The sequence below is a fragment of the Choloepus didactylus genome, chromosome 5, assembly GCF_015220235.1.
Source record: "Choloepus didactylus isolate mChoDid1 chromosome 5, mChoDid1.pri, whole genome shotgun sequence".
Lineage (NCBI taxonomy): Eukaryota > Metazoa > Chordata > Mammalia > Pilosa > Megalonychidae > Choloepus > Choloepus didactylus.
Genome location: NC_051311.1, coordinates 128478061 through 128499685, shown reverse-complemented (window position 1 = coordinate 128499685; position 21625 = coordinate 128478061). Strand labels below are relative to the sequence as shown.

The window sequence follows — 21625 nt, the reverse complement described above, 5'->3', positions numbered from 1 at the left end:
TTATGGGTAATCTTGAGCTTTTCTAAAGGAAGGAAAAATGAAAGGTAAGAAGAAAGGAAACGATGAAAGGCAGAAAAATAAAAGAGAAAGAGTAAATTCTTGATAGATTTGAAACAGATTAAAACCATCTTTGAAAAGCTATGCACTTTTCAAAGACACTTAATGTCCTAATGGAACATATGCTCAGAACTACTGTCATCAGGAGTAGGGATCGTATGGGGTGGGGGGAAGACCTCACCCTCAAATACAACTCTAAACCGCCCATGCGTGAGAACATGGAGACGAATGTTAGGAAAATAGGGTAATTTTTCTCAGAAAACATGACATAAAATATTGCACGATTACACACAGTATGTGAGGTTCCTTTGGCATTTGGACTTTGAGATACAGTGTGGTTTATTCCACTGGAAAAAAAAAAAAAGCCTCAAACCAGTTTCTGCATCTTAAACTCTTACCAGCAAGAGTTGAACCGTGTGTTAAAACAAAGGCCAAAAAAAAAAAAAAAAAAGTCTGTCTGGAATTGCCATCCATTCATAGCTGAAAGCAAATCCTGTAAACAATGTAAGACTGTTTTTTTTTTAAAAATTACACAATAAAAAGCGATCAGAATGTCAGAAATTAGTATTTCACAGGTTTTGCCCCAAATTTTGCTGGCTGTCATAGCTTCTGTTATTAACAGCATCTAGTGCTGTACTGGATGTTTCCAGTTCATCCTTCATGCCTGTGAGTGGGTCACTCAGTATATTAGAAGCACGCTGGAAGTAGTTTCTTCCAATCGTGGTTTACTGTAACTTTAGAATCATAGCGGTTACGTTTAAGCAATCTTTAATGCCCTTTCAAGTCCATCCAAAGAACAAGTGAAGCTGCTGTTCAGAATTTTGTGCCCAGTGTTTATGTTCCATCGAATCTGTGCCACCCAGGCTGCAGACAAGACATGTCTGAGGGTGCTGGGGTGGGGGTGGGGGGTACACAATGATGTCACACACAGGAAATATCAGGGGGGACTTGGCACTTCATAAGGCTGGCTCTTCTTCCATAGGCTCACCAGCAGTTCTGTAAAAATAAACAGGCAATCAGAAAATGGCATAAGAGTACACAATGACATTGTAGATTTTCATGCATAATCAAAGCTGATTTTTCAGCTCTCTCTGATGTTTATTTGTGTTATTCAGTTATCCATAAATAGAGTTTCTTTCCTAGGAAGTATAAACAAATGTCAAGTGGAAAAACATTTTAGATCCAAGCAATCATTGGATATGTTCCTGTTTATATTAAAACATGTCAGAATATTTTATAAATCTAGATTCAGAAATGTACATGTTTTGCATCTAGAGCGGTTCAATAATTTATTGAAAAATTAGCTTTAATATTTTATTTTAGAAGCAATTGCCATGATTCCCTATAGAACAAGTTCACCACTGAGAGCAATGGACCTAGCTAGCTCCTGGAGGAGACTCACAGGGTTCTGTTTTTTGCTTCTGTTCTTTCATAACTGGATTGGCTGCCTGCCGGAGGCATTTCAAATCAAATTCTGAATTTGATTAGCAAATCGCTGCTACAGCCCCAACGTTTTTACAAGAAATGCACTATGGTAGTGCGTAAATAGTTTTTATTCAGCATCATCTGTGGGGTGTTCTGCTCGGGCAAAACCAAAACCAATTGCTTGAAACTTTATACTTGAGATTTAACCTTAATTTAGTAACACTTTGAGGGTGTTTTAGAGCAAACATTTAGAACGATTTTTAATTTAGTCAAAAGGACAGAATTGTAGCAGGAATCCAAATACATGAAGTAGCTGGACTGTTGTGCGAAGAGCACTGTGAGTTGAGATGTGGGAGAACTGAGTTTGCATCTGGGCTCTGCCATTTTCTAGTGCCGAGACTGGGAAAGTCACGACGCTGCTGTTAAGTTGTGGTTTCGGGTGCAAAACTCTGAGAATTAATGAAGCTTCAAGAACATAGAGAAGATAATATTGACTTGTAAATAATAAACACTATGAGATATCATTTAATAATTTGGATTTGTCCCATGGTAATTTAATACACACATAAAAATGACTCAAATGTACAGAGTTATGCTCATACTACCAGAATAACACACAGCAATATTTGCATGGTGGTTCTCTCTGGGTGGTGGAATAATAGGTGGTTTTTATTTTCTTCTTCATATTGTTGATCTACTTGCCAGTATTTTATACTGAATTGCTTTCATAGAAGAAAAAAATGCTATGTTTAAAACACAGCTGTTTATGAACAGAAACAAACTATTTAGCCATGCTATTTTTACAGATTTATAGGAAAAAAGACAAGATTTCATAGCACCTGTAAATAAAGTAGTTGACATTTTAGCTTAAAATTTTTACAATAAATTTTGAATACTGAGAGAAAGTTTATCCATGTGATAGTAATACAAAAGATTTTAAAGCATCCTTTAAAATTAAAGAATGAAAACATTAGGTATTCATTATTTAACTTAACCAAAAACAGAAAGTGCTGAAAGAACCCAGGTAGAACACTTAAAAAAAAAAAAAATCATTTCTTAGGAAGTTAAAAATGTCCAAAAGTGTTCAGGATAAAGGGGTTATGAGAAAGTGGTCAGAGCTGGTATATAAGGTGGAAGTTATTTCAATGAGCCATAATTTATTAAAATCTTTTCTATCCAAAATGATCAGCATTCCCAGAAGAAAATTTTTTTTAAAAAAAGACATTTTACTTACATCTGAGAATATATAGATAATACACTTCTCTAATAGTCAAACTGGGTATTTTCATGGAGACTGAATTTCTATTTCTAACTTAAAGCCACAGCAGGATTATTCCAACCCCAACCCCTCACCCCTAAATACACACTCATATACAGGACTCAGCAAGGCTGGAATTCCAGAGACAGTGGTGTGTGGAAAATGTCCCAGGGGTCACAGATGTAAGGAATGTGTGCCTCCCTTTGATGGAGCATCTGCACCTTCTCCAGATGCATGCACGGCCAGCCTGGGCTTTGAGGGCACGAGTAGGGTGTCTGCTGTGCAACTCACTCGCTGGCAAAAGTGGGATGTCTTCTGTTGAAACATGGAGACTTGTCGGTAAAGTTTTCCATCAGATGCTTCTCTTCCCTCTTCCTCTTCAAAATCATTGTATACTAACCTGAAATGTGCTCTTTTTTTAAAAGATAACCTAGTCACTGCTCCTCACATTCTACTTCATCGCATGTACACATATTTAATTAAACTATTCCCCTTTGTGTCTTTGCAACACGGAAGTAGTGTTAATAGAATACCAAATTGGAAAATATCCTGTATTTCAAGGTAGATGCCCTGCATTCAAGTCCCAGCTCTGTCACTTTCTAAAATTTAACTTTGAGCAACTCAACACCTCAAGATTCCATGTTTGCTCTTTAAAACTGGAATAATAATCCCTGACCAGTAATGACTCTCAGAATTGTGAGACACAAATGAATTAATGTGAGAGAACATCCTTTATAAACTGTAAAGTCCTAAATAATGACAGAATAATTATATCATTTATATCTTCCCCTGTGAACATTTATAGCATTTCCGACTCGTATCTTTGTCAATGGAGATGATGTTATTTTTACTTAATCCTTCTCCCTAGGTAACTTTTTAAAAATTTAGTTTTATTGAGATATATTCACAGACCATACAATCATCTGTGGTGTACAATCAACTGTTCACAGTACCATCATATAGTTATGCATTCATCACCCCAATCTATTTTTTTAACATTTTCCTGATACCAGAAAGAATAAGAATAAAAAATAAAAATAAAAAAGAACACCCAAATCATCCCCCCCATCCTATTTTTAATTTAGTTTTTGTCCCCATTTTTCTACTTATCCATCCATATACTGGATAAAGGGAATGCAATCCACAAGGTTTTCACAAATACACTGTCAACCCTTGTAAGCTACATTGTCATACAATTGTCTTCAAGAGTCAAGGCTATTGGGTTGGAGTTTGATAGTTGCAGGTATTTACTTCTAGCTATTCCAGTACATTAAAACCTAAAAAGTGTTATCTATACAGTGCGTAAGAATGTCCACCAGACTGACCTCTCAACTCTATTTAGAATCTCTCAGCTACTGAAGCTTTATTTTGTTTCATTTTGCACCCCCCTTTTAGTCAAGAAGATGTTCTCAATCCCACGATGCCAGGTCCAGACTCATTCACAGAAGTCATATCCTGCGTTGCCAGGGAGATTTACACCCCTGGGAATCAGGTCCCACCTAGGGGGTAGGGCAACAAGATCACCCGCCAAGGTGGCTTAGTTAGAGAAAGAGGGCCACATCTGAGCAACAAAGAGGCACTCAGGGGGAGACTCTTAGGCACAATTACAAGCAGGTTTATCCTCTCCTTTGCAGTAACTAGCTTCATAGGGCAAGCCCCAAGACAGAGGGCTCAGTATATCAAGCCATCACTCCCCAATGTTTGTGAGAACATCAGCATATCAAGCCATCAGTCCCCAATGTTCATGAGAACAATCCAGGTGAGGAAGTCCAACACCTCTGCATTCTCCCCCAGCTCCTCAGGGGGGCCCCACATATATATTTTTATTCTCCACCCAAATTACTTTGGGATGTGTTGCTATTTCACTCTAACCTATACAGACCTACCATATCTCACTTCCTATTCAAAGTTCCATGTAATTGTGGTGTTTGAACAAACTGACTGTAGAAGTTATATTGTTTAGAAAATACAGGTCCTACACCAAATAAACATTTCTTCCCTTGGTCTCACATGGAAGTTGAAGTTTTAACACACAGTCGGTTTCAACCTTTACCCTTTGGCCTGATTTGCCCTAGTCTTAACCAGATCTGCTTCATTTATATCTCCAATTGAAGTCTGGGCTGTTTTTCAGTTTTTTTTTTTTTTTTTTTTTTTTTTTAATGGTTGCTGTATGCGTTAATAATGACATTCATATCTGCCGAGCTCTAGCTCTGTGTTTCAGGTATCACACAGATACCCAATGTTCCAGAGACCAATCAGGTTATACACAAAGGGATCAACATCTCCGAGTTTGGAGATAGCCATTACAATTCAGGAATAGATTTGACTGCTGTAAGAGCTTACAATCTACATAATCATTTCCCTGTTAGGCTGTGCTCTAAGATTCAATTCTGAGTTTACACATTGTAGTTAGTCCATATTGGTGAGGCATTTGAGTGTTTGCCTTTGTTTCTGGCATAGTTCACTCAAAATGCTGTCCACAGGATCCATTCACCTTGTTGCATGTCTCACAACTTCACTCCTTCTTGTAGTTGCTCAATATTCCATTGTATGCATACACCACAGTTCACCATTCTGTTCCTCAGTCAGTGTACCCTTAGGCCACCTCCACCCACTGCAAATCATGAATACTGCCTCCATAAACACCAATGTGAAAATGTCCATTCATGTCTCTGCTCTCAGATCTTCCAAATACATACCCCATAATGAGGTTGCAGGACCTTATGGCCCCCACATATTTAGCTTCTTGTGGAATCACCACACTGACCTTCAGAAAGGCTATACTACTCTGCCTCCTTATCAAGAATAAATAGGTACATTCCTCTCCCCATGTTTTCTCCAGCACTTTTACCTCTATTTATATTTTTTCCTACAATTTTATAGAGATACATTCACATACCATACAACTATCCACAGTATACAATCAGTTGTTCACAGTATCATCATATAGTTGCTTTGTCCCAGTTGCTTTGGCTTGACTGCCTTATCAAAGATCAATTGTCCATAGATGCGGGGGTATATTTCTGAACACTCACTTTGATTCCATTGGTTGGTATCTCTGTCCTTATGCCAGTACCATGCTGTTTTGAGCACTGTAGCTTTGTAATATGCTTCAAAGTCAGGCAGTGTGAGACCTCCCACTTGGTTCCTCTTTCTCAAGATACTTTTGGCTATTTGGGACACCTTGCCCTTCCAAATAAATTTGGTTATTGGTTTTTCTATTTCCGCAAAATAAGTTGTTGGTATTGGTATTGCATTGAATCTATAAATCAATTTAGGTAGAGTTGACATCTTAATTATATTTAGTCTTCCAATCCATGAATACAGTATGTTCTTCCATTTTTTAAGGTCCTGCTTCATTTCTTTTAGCAGTATCTTGTAGTTTTCTTTATATAGGTGTTTTGTGGCCTTTGCTAAGTTTATTCCTAAATACTTGATTCTTTTGGTTGCTGTTGTAAATGGGATTTTAAAAAATATTTCTTCCTCTTGCTGTGCATTACTTGTGTATAAGGACTCTCTAGATTTTTGCATGTTGATCTTGTAGCCTGCAACTTTGCTGCATTCGTTGATTAGCTCTATTAGCTTTGCTGTAGATTTTTGGGATTTTCTACATGTAGAATCATGTCATCTGCAAACTGAACATTTAACTTCTCCTTCTCCCATTTGGATACCTTTTATTTCTTTTTTTTTTGCCTAATTGCTCTAGCTAGAACTTCCAGCACAATGTTGAATAACAATGGTGACAGTGGGCATCCCTGTTTTGTTCCTGATCTTAGAGGGAAAGCTTTCAGTCTCTCCCCATTGAGTACGATGTTAGTTTTGGGTTTTTCATATATTGCCTTTAATCATATTGAGAAAATTCCCTTCTATTCCTATCCTTTGAAGTATTTTCATCAAGAAAGGATGATGAATTTTGTCAAATGCCTTTTCTGCATTGATCGAGATGATTGTGTGGTTCCTCTGCTTTGATTTATTGGTGTGGTGTATTGCACTGATTTTCTTGTGTTGAACCAGCCTTGCAGACCTGGAATAAACCCCACCTGGTCATGGTGTATAATTCTTTTAATGTGCTGCTGGATTCAATTTGCGAGTACTTGGTTGAGGATTTTTGCATCTATATTCATTAGAGAGATTGGTCTACAGTTTTCTTTTTTTGTAGTATCTTTGTCTGATTTTGGCATTAGGGTGATGTTGACTTCATAGAATGAGTTGGGTAGTTTCCCTCCTCTCCAAGTTTTTTGAAGAGTTTGAGCAAGATTGGTACTAATTCTTTCTCGAATGCTTGGTAGCATTCACATGTGAAGCCATCTGGTCCTGGGCTTTTCTTTGGGGAGCTTTTTGATGACTGACTCAATCTCTTTACTTGTGATTGATTTATTGAGGTCGTCTATTTCTTCTCGGGTCAATGTTGCTTGTTTATGCTTTTCTAGGAAGTTGTCCATTTTGTGTAATAATAAACTATATGCTAGTTTATTAGCATATAGTTGCTCATAGTATCTTCTTATTATCTCCTTTTTTTCTGCAGGGTCAGTAGTTATGTTTCCTTTCCCATTTCTGATTGCATTTATTTGATCCGTTTTGTTGTTGTTGTTGTTGTTGTTGTTTTGTTTGTTTTTTTCTTAGCCTACTAGGGATCCATCAATTTTTTTGATTTTCTTGAAAAATCAGCTTCCAGTTTTGTTGAGTCTCTCTATTGTTTTCTTGTTCTCAGTTTCATTTATTTCTGCTCTAATCTTTGTTATTTCTTTCCCTCTATTTGCTTTGGGGTTAGTTTGCTGTTCTTTCTCTAGTTCCTCCAGGTGGACAGTTAATTCCTCAATTTTTGCTCTCTCTTCTCTTTTAATATAGGCATTTAGGGCAATAAATTTCCTTCTCAGCACTGCCTTTGCTGCATCCCATAAGTTTTGTCACTTGCCTCGAGGTATTTACTACTTTCTCTGGTAATTTCTTCCTTTACCCACCAGTTTTCTAAAAGTGGGTTGTTTAGTCTCCATATATTTGTGAATTTTACAATCTTCTGCCTATTATTTATTTCCAACTTCATTCTGTTATGATCTGTGTTTTTCATAATATCAAATTTGTTGAGACTTCATTTGTGACCCAACATGTGGTCTATCCTAGAGAATGTTCCATGAGCACTTGAGTAAAATGTATATCCTGCTATTGTGGGGTGTAGTGTTCTATAAATGTCTGTCAAGTCTAGTTCATTTATCATACAATTCAACATCTCCATTTCCTTATTGATCTTCTGTCTAGATGTTCTATCCATTCATGAGAGTGGTGTATTGAAGTCTCCAACTATTATTGTGGAGTTATCTACTTCTCCTTTCAGTGTTCTCAGTGTTTGTCTCATGACTTTTGGGGCACTCTGGCTTGGGGAATAAATATCTATGATTGTTATGCTTTCCTGATGAATTGACCCTTTTATTAACATATGGTATCCTTCTTTGTCTCTTTTAATTGTTTTACTTTTGAAGTCTACTTTGCCTGATATTAATATAGCTACTACCACTTTTTTTCTGGTTGCTGTTTGCATGAAATATCTTTCTCCAACCTTTCCCTTTCAGCTTACTTTTGTCCTTTTATCTAAAGTGGGTTTCTTGTAGATAGCATATTGATGGGTCCTGTTTTTTAATCCATTCTGCCAGTCTGTGGCTTTTTATTGGGGAATTTAATCCATTAACATTTAGTATTATTACTGTAAGGGCAGTATTTTCTTCTATCATTTTGTCTTTTGGATTTACATGTCATGTCTTATTTTTTCCCTCTCTCTCTTTTTACCCTTCCTGATAATCTTCAGTTCTACATGCTTCTCCAAATCTCTTTCTCCTGTCTTTTCCTATCAGCCTATAGCACTCCTTTAGTATTTCTTGTAGCACTGGTCTCTTATTCACAAACTCTCTCAGTGTCTGTTTGTCTGAAAATATTTTAATCTCTCCCTCATTTTTGAAGGACAGTTTTGTCGATACAGAATTCTTGGTTGGCAGTTCTTTTCTTTCAGAATTTTAAATATCTCATACTACTGTCTTCTCACCTCCATGGTTTTTTTGTGGAGAAATCTGTACATAGTCTTATTGAGCTCCCTTATATGTGATGGATTGCTTTTCTCATGTTGCTTTCAGAATTCTCTCTTTGTCTTTGACATTGGACAATCTGATGAGTAAGTGTCTTGGAGTAGGTCTATTGTGATCTATTCTGTTTGGGGTATGCTGTACTTCTTGAATCTGTAATTTCCTGTCTTTCATAAGAGTTGGGAAATTTTCAGTGATTATTTCTATTATTCTTTCTTCCCCTTTTCCCCTCTTTTCTCCCTCTGGGACATCCATAACATGTATATTATTGCACTTCATGTTGTCACTCAGCTCCCTAAGACCTTGCTCATATTTTTCCATTCTTTTCACCATCTGTTCTTTTGTGTGTATGAATTCAAATGTCTGGTCTCCAATTCACTGATCCTTTCTTCTGCCTGTTCAAATCTACCGCTGTATTCCTCTATTGTCTTTTTCATCTCTTCAATTATGCCCTTCATTCCCATAAGTTCTGCCATTTGTTTTTTCAAGTTTATGAGTTCTTCTTTATGGTCATCCAGTGTCTTCCTTATATCCTTCATCTCTTTTGCTATATCTTCCCTCAATTCACTGACTTGATTTTTGAATTGATTTAGGAGATTTGTTTGAACATATTTAATTAGTTCTTCCTTCAATTCATTGAATTGATTTAGCATTAGTTGTCTCAACTCCTGTATCTCGGTTGAACTATTACTTTGTTCCTTTGGCTGGTCCTTATTTTCATGTTTCCTAGTATGGTTTGTTATCTTGAGATGTCTAGGCATCTGACTTTCTTGATTTGTTTATTCTGGAGCTCGTTTTCACTCTTTTACTTAGGGTTTTCTTGTTGGTTAGCTTTGTTCTCTAACCTCTGGTGTTTAGTACAGCTTATTCTAGGCCTCTAACTTGGGTTCTATTTAGTTGATTGGAGTTTTTCACCTCTTGTTTTTCTGTTTCTTGCCCTGCCTCTATGTAGCCTTTTTGTGTGAGGGTCTCCTCACATACAGTCAACCCCAGTCAGGTTTTCCCAGTCCAGAGAGGCCCAGGTCTCAGGAGAGCATATGGATTTTCCTTGAGAATGAGACCCTCCTGTGAGGCCTCTATACTTGGTGCTTTTCCTATGCTGTCCAGCAGATGGCACTTGCCAGCCCGCAGCTCCCCCACCAGTGTAAGGAGGTGAGGAGCCTTTAGTTCTCCTGGTGACCCTGACCCTAGCTGGGGATGTGGCTGACTGAAGCTGATTTCTGAATTCCAGTCCCTGTGGTCTGTGTTTCCAAAAGGAGGGCTGCCACTGCAGCTGGGCCATGCCCCCCTTTTCTTGGGGAGTTGTGGTGTTTAGGGAATTTTCTCAGCCACTAGAGTTATTGCTTTGTCTCTCAGAGCTATCTTAGCTCTTCTCTTCCTGGGCCCAAATTGCAAGTCTTTGAGGCTTTCTATAATGGGCTTGTTAGAATTGTTATTTTTTTAAAAAAAGAGAAAAAGATTAAAAAAAAAAAAAAAGAAAAAGAAAAAAGAAAAAGAAGGGCCCGGTATGGACTATTTACAGTCCTTCAGTTCTCATGGGCAATTGAAATGTTAAAAGACAAGGAATTGAGGGCAATTAAGGAACAACCAAGGAAGCAGAGAAACCTGCTTTTCAGAGAAGGGCCCTGGCTCCCTGGATTTGCGTATGTGCCTGATTCTGTTTGAGCCTGGCCCTTCTCTGTATTATGTTCACCCTACCTCCAAAAGTCTGTTTTTATTTTTTTTTTAATTATTATTTATTTATTTATTTATTTATTTTGCTGTTTTTGCTAGTCCTATCTTCTCTCTGCTGGGCTGACTGCTCCTAGATTCTCTGGCAAGTGGTCTCAGTTTATCTATGGTTGGAGTTTTTGATCAGCAGTCTGAGTTTGTTAATCAGTGCTGCAACTGCACTTCTCCCTCCTGGTTCCCAGCACCAATGGCCCCTCTTCCCTTGGGACTGTGCCTGGCAGGGAGCAGCTGGCCCCCTGGCTGCGAGAACTTACAGATTTCACTGATCTCAGCTGCTCCACGCATTCGTGAGTGTTGCATGAAGTATGTCCAAATTCAAATTCCTCTGCAGTGGCCGGTCCATGCAGTTCCTGGCTTTTTACCAACTTCCCCAGAGGAATAACTAAAACAAACCTATACCTCACCACTCTGCCATCTTCTCCCTAGGTAACTTTTATATGCCTGCATGGTTTTTTAAATGTGATTTCCTTAAGAAGTCATCATCATGAAACACAAAGTGAGCTGCTGAGGAATGACCCTCAGAAGGCTGTTTTGTGTGTAACGGTGAGAAGTCATGCTCTGGAAACAAGACAGATCCTGCTTCAGTCATGCATGGACACATGCTAAGTTTACTTTGATTAACAAAAATGTAGTCATGGAAAGCGCTGGGGAAAGGGAAGAGAGATGATTTTCACATCTTTTAATTTAATTCCATTTGCAATTGGATGAGATGGAGACACAGTAAGTTCAGGGCTAACATTAGAGTAAATCTGCCAAAGGAATATTTTAGTGCAACAGGTTAGCTAATTGAAAGACATGAACTTCTACTGCAGCAAGCCTACTTCACAGTGAATGCTGATCTTTCCCTGTCAGTGAAGGGCAAAGGTTTTATATAGTAAGGGAAGAATCAGTTCAGTCCAGCAATTATAGGTTGATGATTTACCAAAAAAGAAAAGAAAAGAAAAAAATTTAACTTGTGGTAAGATATAGCATAAAATTAAATTTTTGTATTTTCTCTTAAATTGGTATTTCATTTTCTATGATTTTAAAAGATTACATGTTTGTTAAGATTAATATTATTATTTAGTAAAGACACATATACTCTAGGTTATATTAATTTAATACCTATATCATATTTCCATTCCTCTTCCTCCTCAAAGGCAAGTGATCTACTGTCTACACATTATTTTGTTTGGAGGGCCTTCTTTACAGCTATATAGTATTGGTTTTTGTACATATATTTTTATTTTATGTAAATGTCATGTTTATATACCCTTGTGTTGTTGCTCTTTCTTTTCTCATTCAGTACCATATTTATGAGCTCTATTAATGTAGCTGTGCTGATGTGTCTGTGCTAACTGCTACATGTGTCACCATGGTATGCATCCACTACATTTTAAGTATTCATTCTCTCAGTGAAGGACATCATTTTAGTTTTCTTGCTGCCAAAACAAATACCATGCAATGGATTAGAATAAACATTGGGAATTTATTGGCTCACAGTTTTGAGGGTAGGAGAAGTAAAAAATCAAGGAGTCATCAAAGCGGTGCTTTTTCCCAGAAGACTGTGGTGTTTTGGGGCTGGCTGCCAGTGGTCCTTGGTCCTTGGCTTTTCTGCCACATGGCAATGGAAATAGTGGCGTCTCCTGGCCTCTCCCTTCTCTTCTGGGTTCCACTGACTTTCAGCTTCTGGCTGCTCCCTCTGGCTTCCTTTCTCTCTTTGATATTCCCTAAAAGGCTTTCAGTATTAGAATTAAGACCCAACCTGATTCAGCTGGCCACACTTGGAAGTAACCTCATCAAAAGTTTCTACTTACAAGAGTTCACCCCACAGGAATGGATTACATTTAAGAACATGTTTTTCTCTGGGGTACGTAGCTCCAAACCACCACAGACATCAAGTTTGCCTTCAGCTGTCTACCCACCATGAATGACACTGCAATGAATTTCCTTGTATATATACTCTAATGACCCCACATAAGAATGTCTTTGGTATGCATTCCCAGGAGCAAGATTACTGGGACATATGTCTTGCATGTACTTAATAGTGCTAGATTGCTTTCCAGCATGGCTGCCATGGTTGACCTTCCCACAATTACATATAATTAACATCTTACATCTCTCCTTAAGTATATCTGGCATGCTTATTTTAAATTATTTGCTCATTTCTTCTAATACTTCTGCATTGGATGGTATATATTGTTCAGTTTTCTCTCTCTTCAGATAGTTGTACCCCTTAAGTATCTAGTTCCTCTAAACTGGGGCTCATGTGCTCTTCAGGGCATTAGCCACCTTCTATGGTGGTGGGTATTAGACAACTAGGCTCTGTTCTAGTCTCTATCAAACCCAGTAAGTTAAGTTTGGGATGATTAGTAGGATACAGAACTTAGAATGATAGAATTACTGTTGATCATTCCTGTTTGCTGTCACTCCTCCAGGTTTGTCTTAGAATCTTTAGGATAAAGCAGCACCAGGAGGAGATGTTACCTAGGTTGTAATCCAACAACTTTAGGGTTTTGTGGTTCTGGATGGTGTTGGGGATTGAATCATGTCCCCCACAAAAGTCATGTTCAGGTCTCAACCCTGATCCTGGGGGTGTAAACCCATTTGTAAATAGGATTTTTGAAGATGTTATTAATTAAGCATGCCTAAGTTGCAATGAGGGTGGGCCTTAATCCAGTATGGCTGAAGTCCTTAAATGCAAAGGAAATGGTACTCAGAGGGAGAAGCCACAAGGAAAAGCCAGAAGCTAGAAGACAAAAGAACCCAGAAGAGAAAGGATAACATTGCCATGTGCAATTCCATGTGATGGAAAATCCAAGGAACCCCAGAGATTGCCAGCCAGCCAGAAGATACTGCACCCAGGGATGAAGGATGCCTTCTAGCCTCTGAAACCATGAGAAAATAGATTTCCACCATTAAGCCAATCCATTGTATAGTATAATTTTTAACAGCTAGGAATTTTAGACAGAGGGGTAGGAGGCAGAATGGAAAAGTGAATACCTGACCGCAGCTGGTAAATCCCCATTTTTTTCTGTTAACTACTTACTTCAACTGGGCTTTTGTCACGGTATTCCTCTGTGGACACTGGCATAGTGGCCATGTCCTCTAAATTCCCAAGGCAAGACCTTAAAAAACTTTCCACTCAACCTTCCTCTAGCTTCCATGTTCTGCAGCTCTTCACTTCAGGTTGCAATCACACACCACTTTGCTTTATCCCTTCACTTACAAATCAGAATAGCTTCCACTCTCCCCAGGTTGGTGCCTGGTATCTTTGGCGTTTTTTAGTACTTTAGTTTCTCTAGAGTTTATTTGGGGTTGGTGAGTTCAGTGGACTAATAAAGCCTGTGCTCACTGACCAAGTTGGTAGGTTCTGAAAGTCATTGATATTTTTCTTAAAGTTATTTCACTTTGCCTATTAACAACAACATCATCAACAACACTATATTGCCTGAGGAATGAACAAAGAAGAGGTACAACTACCAATTTTAATTTTTAGCCATTCAAATTCATTGGAAGAATTTATCAAGCTTTCAGCATTACATAATCATATATACAGACTGGCACAAACACTACACCCTTAACATCTTTCTTGAAATTTACCTCCTGCAGGAAGCATTTTCTACCTTTATCTCAACGACCTCTTCTTTACTTTGCTCTTTTCAATATTCATGAATTCATTTTACACCATACTATTTTGTCCTTAGGTGTTTTATGAATTATGTTTTATGTTTTTCTCTCATTTCTACCTTAATTTTCCTATTTTACCCCCTCCACAACATTAATCCATTTTCTATACAAAGTAGACATTCCACAGATGACTTTTGAAATATTATTTGTATACATATGGTAGGATGATTTTGTAGCTCATTAAAAGCAATCCACATCAAGAGAAAAACAAGAGTTTGTAAGGGGATTATAAAAATTTCAGAAAGATTCTGTTTTAGCTTCTTATGTGACAACTCCATGCCTGAATATATGATTGGAAATACATTCCCTCATATCATGAAGCTGTGCAGGAATAAAAAGAAAATGGCTTCAAGGTTTTCTGGGGTTCTTTGTAGATTTTCTAATACTATCCATTACCCAATGCTAAGGCATAGTCCTCACCTTCCTTGGGCATTGGGATGGTGGCCAGCACTCCCTGAATGTCGGGGTGGAAGGTTTACCTCCTTAAAGTGCTGGGGCAGAAACCTTGCCCTATCCAAAGGCATTGGTGGATACCCCTCTCTCTTGAACTGAGGAGATCTCTTTAGTCCAGGTATCTGCTTCCATGACAGTGGAAATAAATTTTCCTTCATTTCATCCTGTCTCTGCTTTTCAGTCCAGGCTGGCAGTGCCACTGCTTATAAATAATTCTTAAGAAATTTATCAATTTTGTGTGCAGTTCAAGGGGATTGATGCCATCAGATAAAAGGATTTCCCACAGATCCTTCATAGACAAATACATTTCCAATCCTGAAGTCCTCATTGATGGTTGACTGAATCCCTGAGTCATATGCTTAATCTCCCAGCAAAGGATGGTTTAGCTAAACATTTGCATGGGGTCCCAGTCTCTGTGTGCTTATTTCCTGAAAGCTCAGGGAGGGCCCCAACAGAGTTGCTTCTGGCCCTTGTCCCAAAGCATGCTCTCTGGATTGGCTGAAGATTTTCCAAATCATAAATTGCTGGTTCCTATGTGTTTAAGAGTTCAGTCCTCAGTTTATTACTTTCCTCTCGCATTTTGCTATACGCAGAAAGAAGAAACCAGGCTGCGCCTTCCAAACTTAGCTTGGGAATTCTCCTCAGCTTAATATCCAATTTCATCATTACAATTTCTGCCTACTATCCAACATCAGAACACATTTGCTCTATGTTCTCTGATACTTTATAACAAGAATTGCCTTCCTTCCAGTTTCCAACACCACCTTAATCTTTTCCTTTTCAGGCCTCCCCAGAAGCACATTTAATGTCCACATTTCTACCAACATTCTGCTCATGATGGATTATGCATTCTCAAAGAAGATAGAAACTTTCTCCTAGCTCTCACATTTTTTTTGAGTACTCACCAGAAATGCTTTTAATATCCATATTGCTTCCAACAGTCTCTTCAAAGTAATCTAGGCTTTTTCTACCAAACACCTCAAAGTTCTTCCAGCCTCTATCCAAAGCCACCTCCACATTTTTAGGTATTTGTAATAGCAGCACCCTACTTTACAGTACCCAAACTGTCTTAGTTTGTCAGGCTGCTATGACAAATACCATAGAATAGGATGGCCGAAATAACAAGCATTTTTTAGATCATGGTTTTGGAGGCCAGAAGTTCAATCAATGCATCAACGTATCTGTTCTTTCTCTCCAAAGTCTGTATGGATCTAGTGTATGCTTGCTGCAATCCTTGGGGTTCACTGGCTTGCATCTCTGCCTCCTGTCACATGCAAAGCTCTTGCTCCTCGTATCTGCTCTTGCAGTTTAGGCTGACTTCTGGCTTCTGGCTCCTCTCTGTGACTTTTTCTGACTTCCTGAACCCAAGTTTCTTCTGCTTATAAAGGACTTTCGTAATACAGATTAAGGGCCTACCCATACCTTAACTAAAAATAGCATCTTAAAAAAGTTCCTATTAACACATGAGTTCACAACTACAGTAACACAGATTAATATTAAGAATATGTCTTGCACTGGGGTACATAATTCAACCCACCAATTCATTATTCCTGAGAGATTTATATACAATCTGCAACCTTCCCCTATATTTCTCCTGCCAACCTTAGTTGGCTGCCTCGCCACATTACCCTAAGAGTTTTCTGGCTGTTTTTTCAGTAGTATTCTTGGTCCCTTCCACATGCTGCTATCTTTTAAAAACATAGACCTAGAGAGTCTCTCTATTGTTTTAGTAGCTTATGGAATTCAACTGAGTTCATAAGTTAACATTCAAAATTGCTCCCAATCTTGCCCCAATCACCTCTATTTTTTCTGCACTTCACAGTATACCAGCCACCGTGGTACCCTTATCCTTTCCCCAAAGTCGGACTCATGTATCCACTGGTACATCTCTGGACTTTTGCCCATCTATTACTAACCATATAGTTCTTGAGTACCTAACAAATTTTAGGATCTGTCCTGGTGTTTGAAAAACAATGGTGAGCAAAAGGGGCATGGCTCCTAGCTATAAGAAGCTTCTAGGAAATGTAAACTAATCAAATAAGCATGCAAATATATATATATAAGTGCCAGTGATGTTATGAAGAAAAATGCAGAAGTATAGGTGAGAAAAGAGAAAGGACAGAAGGAGGAACTGACCTAATTTTAGGTCTGGCAATGAGTGAAAATTCTCTAAGGAAGATGAAGTGATATTTGATCTGAGAACTGAAGGATAAATGGAAGTCATGTAAGAGAATGGGGAGTGGTGTACAGGCTAGATGGGGGGGGGCATGATAATTAAAAGGAGGGAAGCGTATATGCCAAGGAAGTCCTGTTGGGGAAATAATGAAATAAAATTACACAACCTCTAGAAAGGTTAAATTAAAAAGACTGAGTATTCCAAGTGTTGGTGAGTATATGAAGCAATTGGATCTAAATTGGTATATCATTCACTTCCAGTGAGAGTACAAAATGATAGAGCCATTCTGAAAATGGAAGTTTGGAAGTTTCTTTTGAAGTAAAATGTATGCTTTCCTTACAACCTAGTAATTCCACTCCTAAGAACATATCCAAGAAAACTGGGTGCTTGAGTCAACATAAAACTTGTACAAAAATTTTCATAGCAGCTTTATTCACAATAACCCGAAACTGGAGTCAACCCAAATGATCATCAACAGGTGCATGGATAAACAAATTAGGATATGTATATACACTGGAATAAAATAAAAATGAACAAACTACTTACTGCCAGCAACAAAATGGGTGAATCTAAAAATCATTTTTTGAGTAGAGTGAAAGAAGCTATATAAAAAGCAGTATGTACTGCATGAGTCCATTTAAATGAATAGGCAAATCTAATCTATGGTGATCAAAGTTACCTGTGGAGGGGATGGCATTGATTGGGAAGAGGCACAAGTAAATTTTCTGGTGTAATGAAAATGTTCCGTACCTTCCTATGGGCGATAGTTATGTGAATACTGCATAGGTAAAAATCTAATCAGCTGTACACTTAGGATTTGTGCATATTATTATATTTGTGTATACATGTATTATATTTTATGTTAGGTAAACCTCAATCAAAAAAGAAATGAAGCCAAGCCACTGTTATTGGATCAAGATGAAGGGAAGGCCTCGAAACTGCAGATCCTCTGGGTTCTGTTAAGGATGTTGGTCTTTATTCTAATGGCCATAGGAAGGCATTTAAGGATTTCAAGCACAAGAGTGACAGGACTGTTTCTGCAAGTGTTTTTTTTTTGTTTTGTTTTGTTCTTCAGAGCTCCTGGATTCCTGCATAGAAAATGGATTAGAAGGAGGCAAAATGATATGGGAACTAGTTAGGAAGTTTCTGCAAGAGTTCAGATGAGTGATGAAGGTAGTTTGGATTGAGAGTTGGCAGAGAAGTGAAAAAAACTGAAGGTTGCCCAAGTTATGGTCTCTATCCTGGATGCTTTTCTTTTATTTACTTAGTAAAATCCTACATACATTTTCACCCTGGTTCAGATGTCCCTGGCTCTGTGATTTGTTCCCCAGTCCTAGGCTAGCATTATGTCGTCCTTCCTTCAGTATCTCAAGCAATCAAATCATTGTAACTTATTATAGCTGATTGTTCATGTTTGATCCCAGTGGTACAAAGAATAATGCATCATCAACGATGTGCACATCCTAATCCCTGAAATCTGTGAATATGACATCTTGCATTGCAAAACTAACTTTGCAGGTGTGATTAAGGTTAAGGCCTTGAGATGGAGAAATTATTCTGGATTACCCTGGTGGGCCTGATCTAATCATATGAGCCCACAAAATTAGAGAATCTTCCCAGGCAGAAGCCAGAGAGAGATGTGACAACTGAAGAAAGGTCAGAGGGATATGACATTGATGGAAGAAGGGGGCCATGGGCCAAGGAATGCCAGCAGCCTCCAGAAATTGGAAACTGCAAGGAAATGGCTTCCTCTGAGTCTCTAGAAAGGAATGTAGCCCTGCTGACTCCTTGGTTTTTTCCCAGTGAGGACTCATGTGGGAATTCTGGCCTACAGAACTATAAGATAATGAAAGTCAAATTCAGAAAATCACTACTTCTGTGGTAATATATTACAGCAGCAATAGAAAACCAAGACAATTCCCATGTAAGCATTTTGAGGAGTGTAAGACAGCTTTGCGATCCTGGGTCCCAGCACTTTTCTGATATATAGAAGACAATCAGAAACTGTCTGAAGAGTGAATAAACCCAATGTTCTGCCATATTCTTTCTCATTCTTCAGGTCAGAGGATAATCCTAATTAAATCCTAATTAAAATAAAATAGAGGCTCTCCACACTGTCGTGATGCCTCAGCATCTCTGAACCCGCCCTTAGTAACATATGGCTTTTGGCTTTGTCATGATACCTTAGCTTCCCAGACCCTGTCGTTAAGACCCTTAGTGACCACCCTTAACACCTGCTTATACAGCTTCTCTCCATCCTCCCCATATCCTACCTGAGTATGCAAACCTGTGAAAGTCACATACAAATTCCCCAATCGCCACTCTGGCTGGACCAGCCTTCAGCTCTACCCATATAACATGATAAAGGCACAGTCCCGGGTCCACCGTGGCCTTTGCTCCCTGCCTGCTTGGTGGAGCCTCTGCTCCTGAAGTGTTTCCCCATTGGAACTGCAAGGTGTGCATGTCCCCTGTTTTGGACCTGTGACTATCCATATAAAGATTCTTAAAACATAGCATTACTCTTACATTTTTCTTCCTCTTAAAGACATTCCTCTTACCCCTTTCCTCATTCAAGACACTTTGTCTCCTCCCTACTTTCTTAATGTTTCTTCCATCAACCTACCATTATGAAACCTATTATGAAAATAAGAGTACTATGGAATCTGATTAGCCAACACATCTGAGAATGGGTATTATCATTACAATTTTAGTACCAAGAAGGAAAATATATGTATAATAAACATTTTGAAAAATATTGTAAAAATATAACAACACTGATTCCTCAGAAGACATAGTCAATAGTAACAGGAAGTACTCAGGCACCATTGCAGTATGTAATGTTACCATTTTAACAATGTTTTGCTTTCTAAAGAATTCATTTGCTCATTCATTCATTCATTCATTCAATAAATAAATGTTTGTTTACTACCTACAATGTTCTGGGCATTGTGCAAGTTTTTTATGTGAGGTCAGCTAAACACAAATCAGTTAATTGGATCAGTATATTGTTCAGTGATTATTTGCTGATTACTTATTTTTAATGGAAATACTATTAATTTAACCTATGAATAATTAGATGTGTAGATGCCCAGGTATATTCTAAGATTATGGATTGCCAGATGTTGAAAAACAAATTAAGACATATTAAGGAATAGAGCATATTAAGGAAGAAAAAAAATGATACAAAAATAATAACTATCAGGCTTTTACTTACCGTGTGTCACACATTTTGTGTTAAGTTCTTATTATGCATTCTCATTTAATCTTCACAACCCTATTAATTTTTTGTCTCATTTTAAAGAAAAGGAAAATAAAGCCTATAGAAATTAATTAACTTGACCTTGATCACACAAGTATTGAGTGTGGAGATGGGATCTGAACCTAGACAAACTGACTCTAGAGTTACACTCTACTGTTCTGTAGTGGTGAGAAAGTAAGGACAGTAGTGAAGAAGTGGAGACAAAGATGAAATGGGAAGCTAAAGTTATCATTCATCTCATTTTACTTATGGTTCTATTCTGTTTCTTTTTCCAAATTAAATACCATTTTATAAGAATAGAACCCTAAAACACATAATCAGGTATTGGTTTAGTCCCTAATATTAAATCAGACTTCACACATACCACAGGGCCACCTGTTAGGAACTGAATACAGAGATAACAATATGGCTCCAGGGAGACAACAAGAAAGAAGATAAGAGGAGAAAGAAGATAAGAGGGCATAGATCCTTCTTACTTTTACAAAGAACTTCTGAAGTTTTGCCCACTTTTCAACCAAGTCTTTGTTGACACTGGATGAAAATTGTGAATAAAATTTGTATTGGAATGTTTGCCTGGTTAGATAAACATGTCCTCAAAATAAGAGTATCCTAGAGAAAAATCAGAAACCTAAATAATTTCCACAGTAGCCAGCTTCTAGAAGCCCATGGAGAGCCCAAAGGTGGGGATATTTAAACAGAGACCTGTTTCTAAATACATTAGACACGAATGTGTATTTAATAATGGTCAATATTTCCACATAAATGTTCAGATTCAGGAAAATGGGCTTATCAATGCCCATGAAGTTACTTTTAGGCTAGACAGAGCTAAAGTGGATGATACTTGGAATTTTTTAGTTTATTTTTATGCTATTATATTTATGTATGACATACTTTACTCAAATACAAAATAATCATATTTGGAATCATAAATTTTCTCATGCTACTGTATTAAAGAATGACTTGAAACCATATCTCTCATGAGAAAAGTTGCCATAAGTTGAAAATTAAATAATTAAGTAAATAAAAATATCAGATGGTATTTGATAATCTAATATGATTCACACTATATTCAATAGGTCAAAATTGACATTTGAAAACCTAATTTTCAGGGGTTTCTTGAGTTAAAAATTATTTCTAGAGTATAAATGTGCTTCTAATAATTTAATAGCTGGTCATTCTGAAGCCTTGATTTCTAGAGAGAACTTTTTCTTAAGTTTTAGCAGAGCCTAAATTGTTTTCCAAGAATAAACCTAAATAATGCACTGACATATCCAGAGTAGAAGCATTTTGAAAGAGAAAATCAACAAATACAAACTATAAATCTTTTAAAGATACACCTTCCTGGCAAATAAGAAAAAAAAAATCTATCACGTGTCTATCTTTTAAATGATATGCTTTACGTCATCAGGCCTATTGATTTAATCATCGACTATATCACTTGTCTTCACTCAGTTTTTGTCTTTGTTGTTGACCCATCAAACATTTCTTTCCTATTCAAATCCTCCACCACCCAAAAACTGTGTTTC

General features: G+C 37.7%; 1 protein-coding gene across 13 annotated transcripts in view; it reads right to left on the bottom strand.

Annotated features, from left to right (window-relative positions):
* Positions 1-511: 511 nt before the first annotated feature.
* HDAC9 (histone deacetylase 9) overlaps positions 512-21625 on the bottom strand; it is a 996855-nt gene continuing 975741 nt past the window's right edge. For all 13 annotated transcript variants that reach the window (XM_037836859.1, XM_037836851.1, XM_037836858.1 and 10 more), the window contains one exon: positions 512-1053. In XM_037836859.1, coding sequence (XP_037692787.1) covers positions 1014-1053 — 40 coding nt within the window. In that variant the 3' untranslated portion in view covers positions 512-1013. The remainder of the gene's footprint in view (positions 1054-21625) is intronic.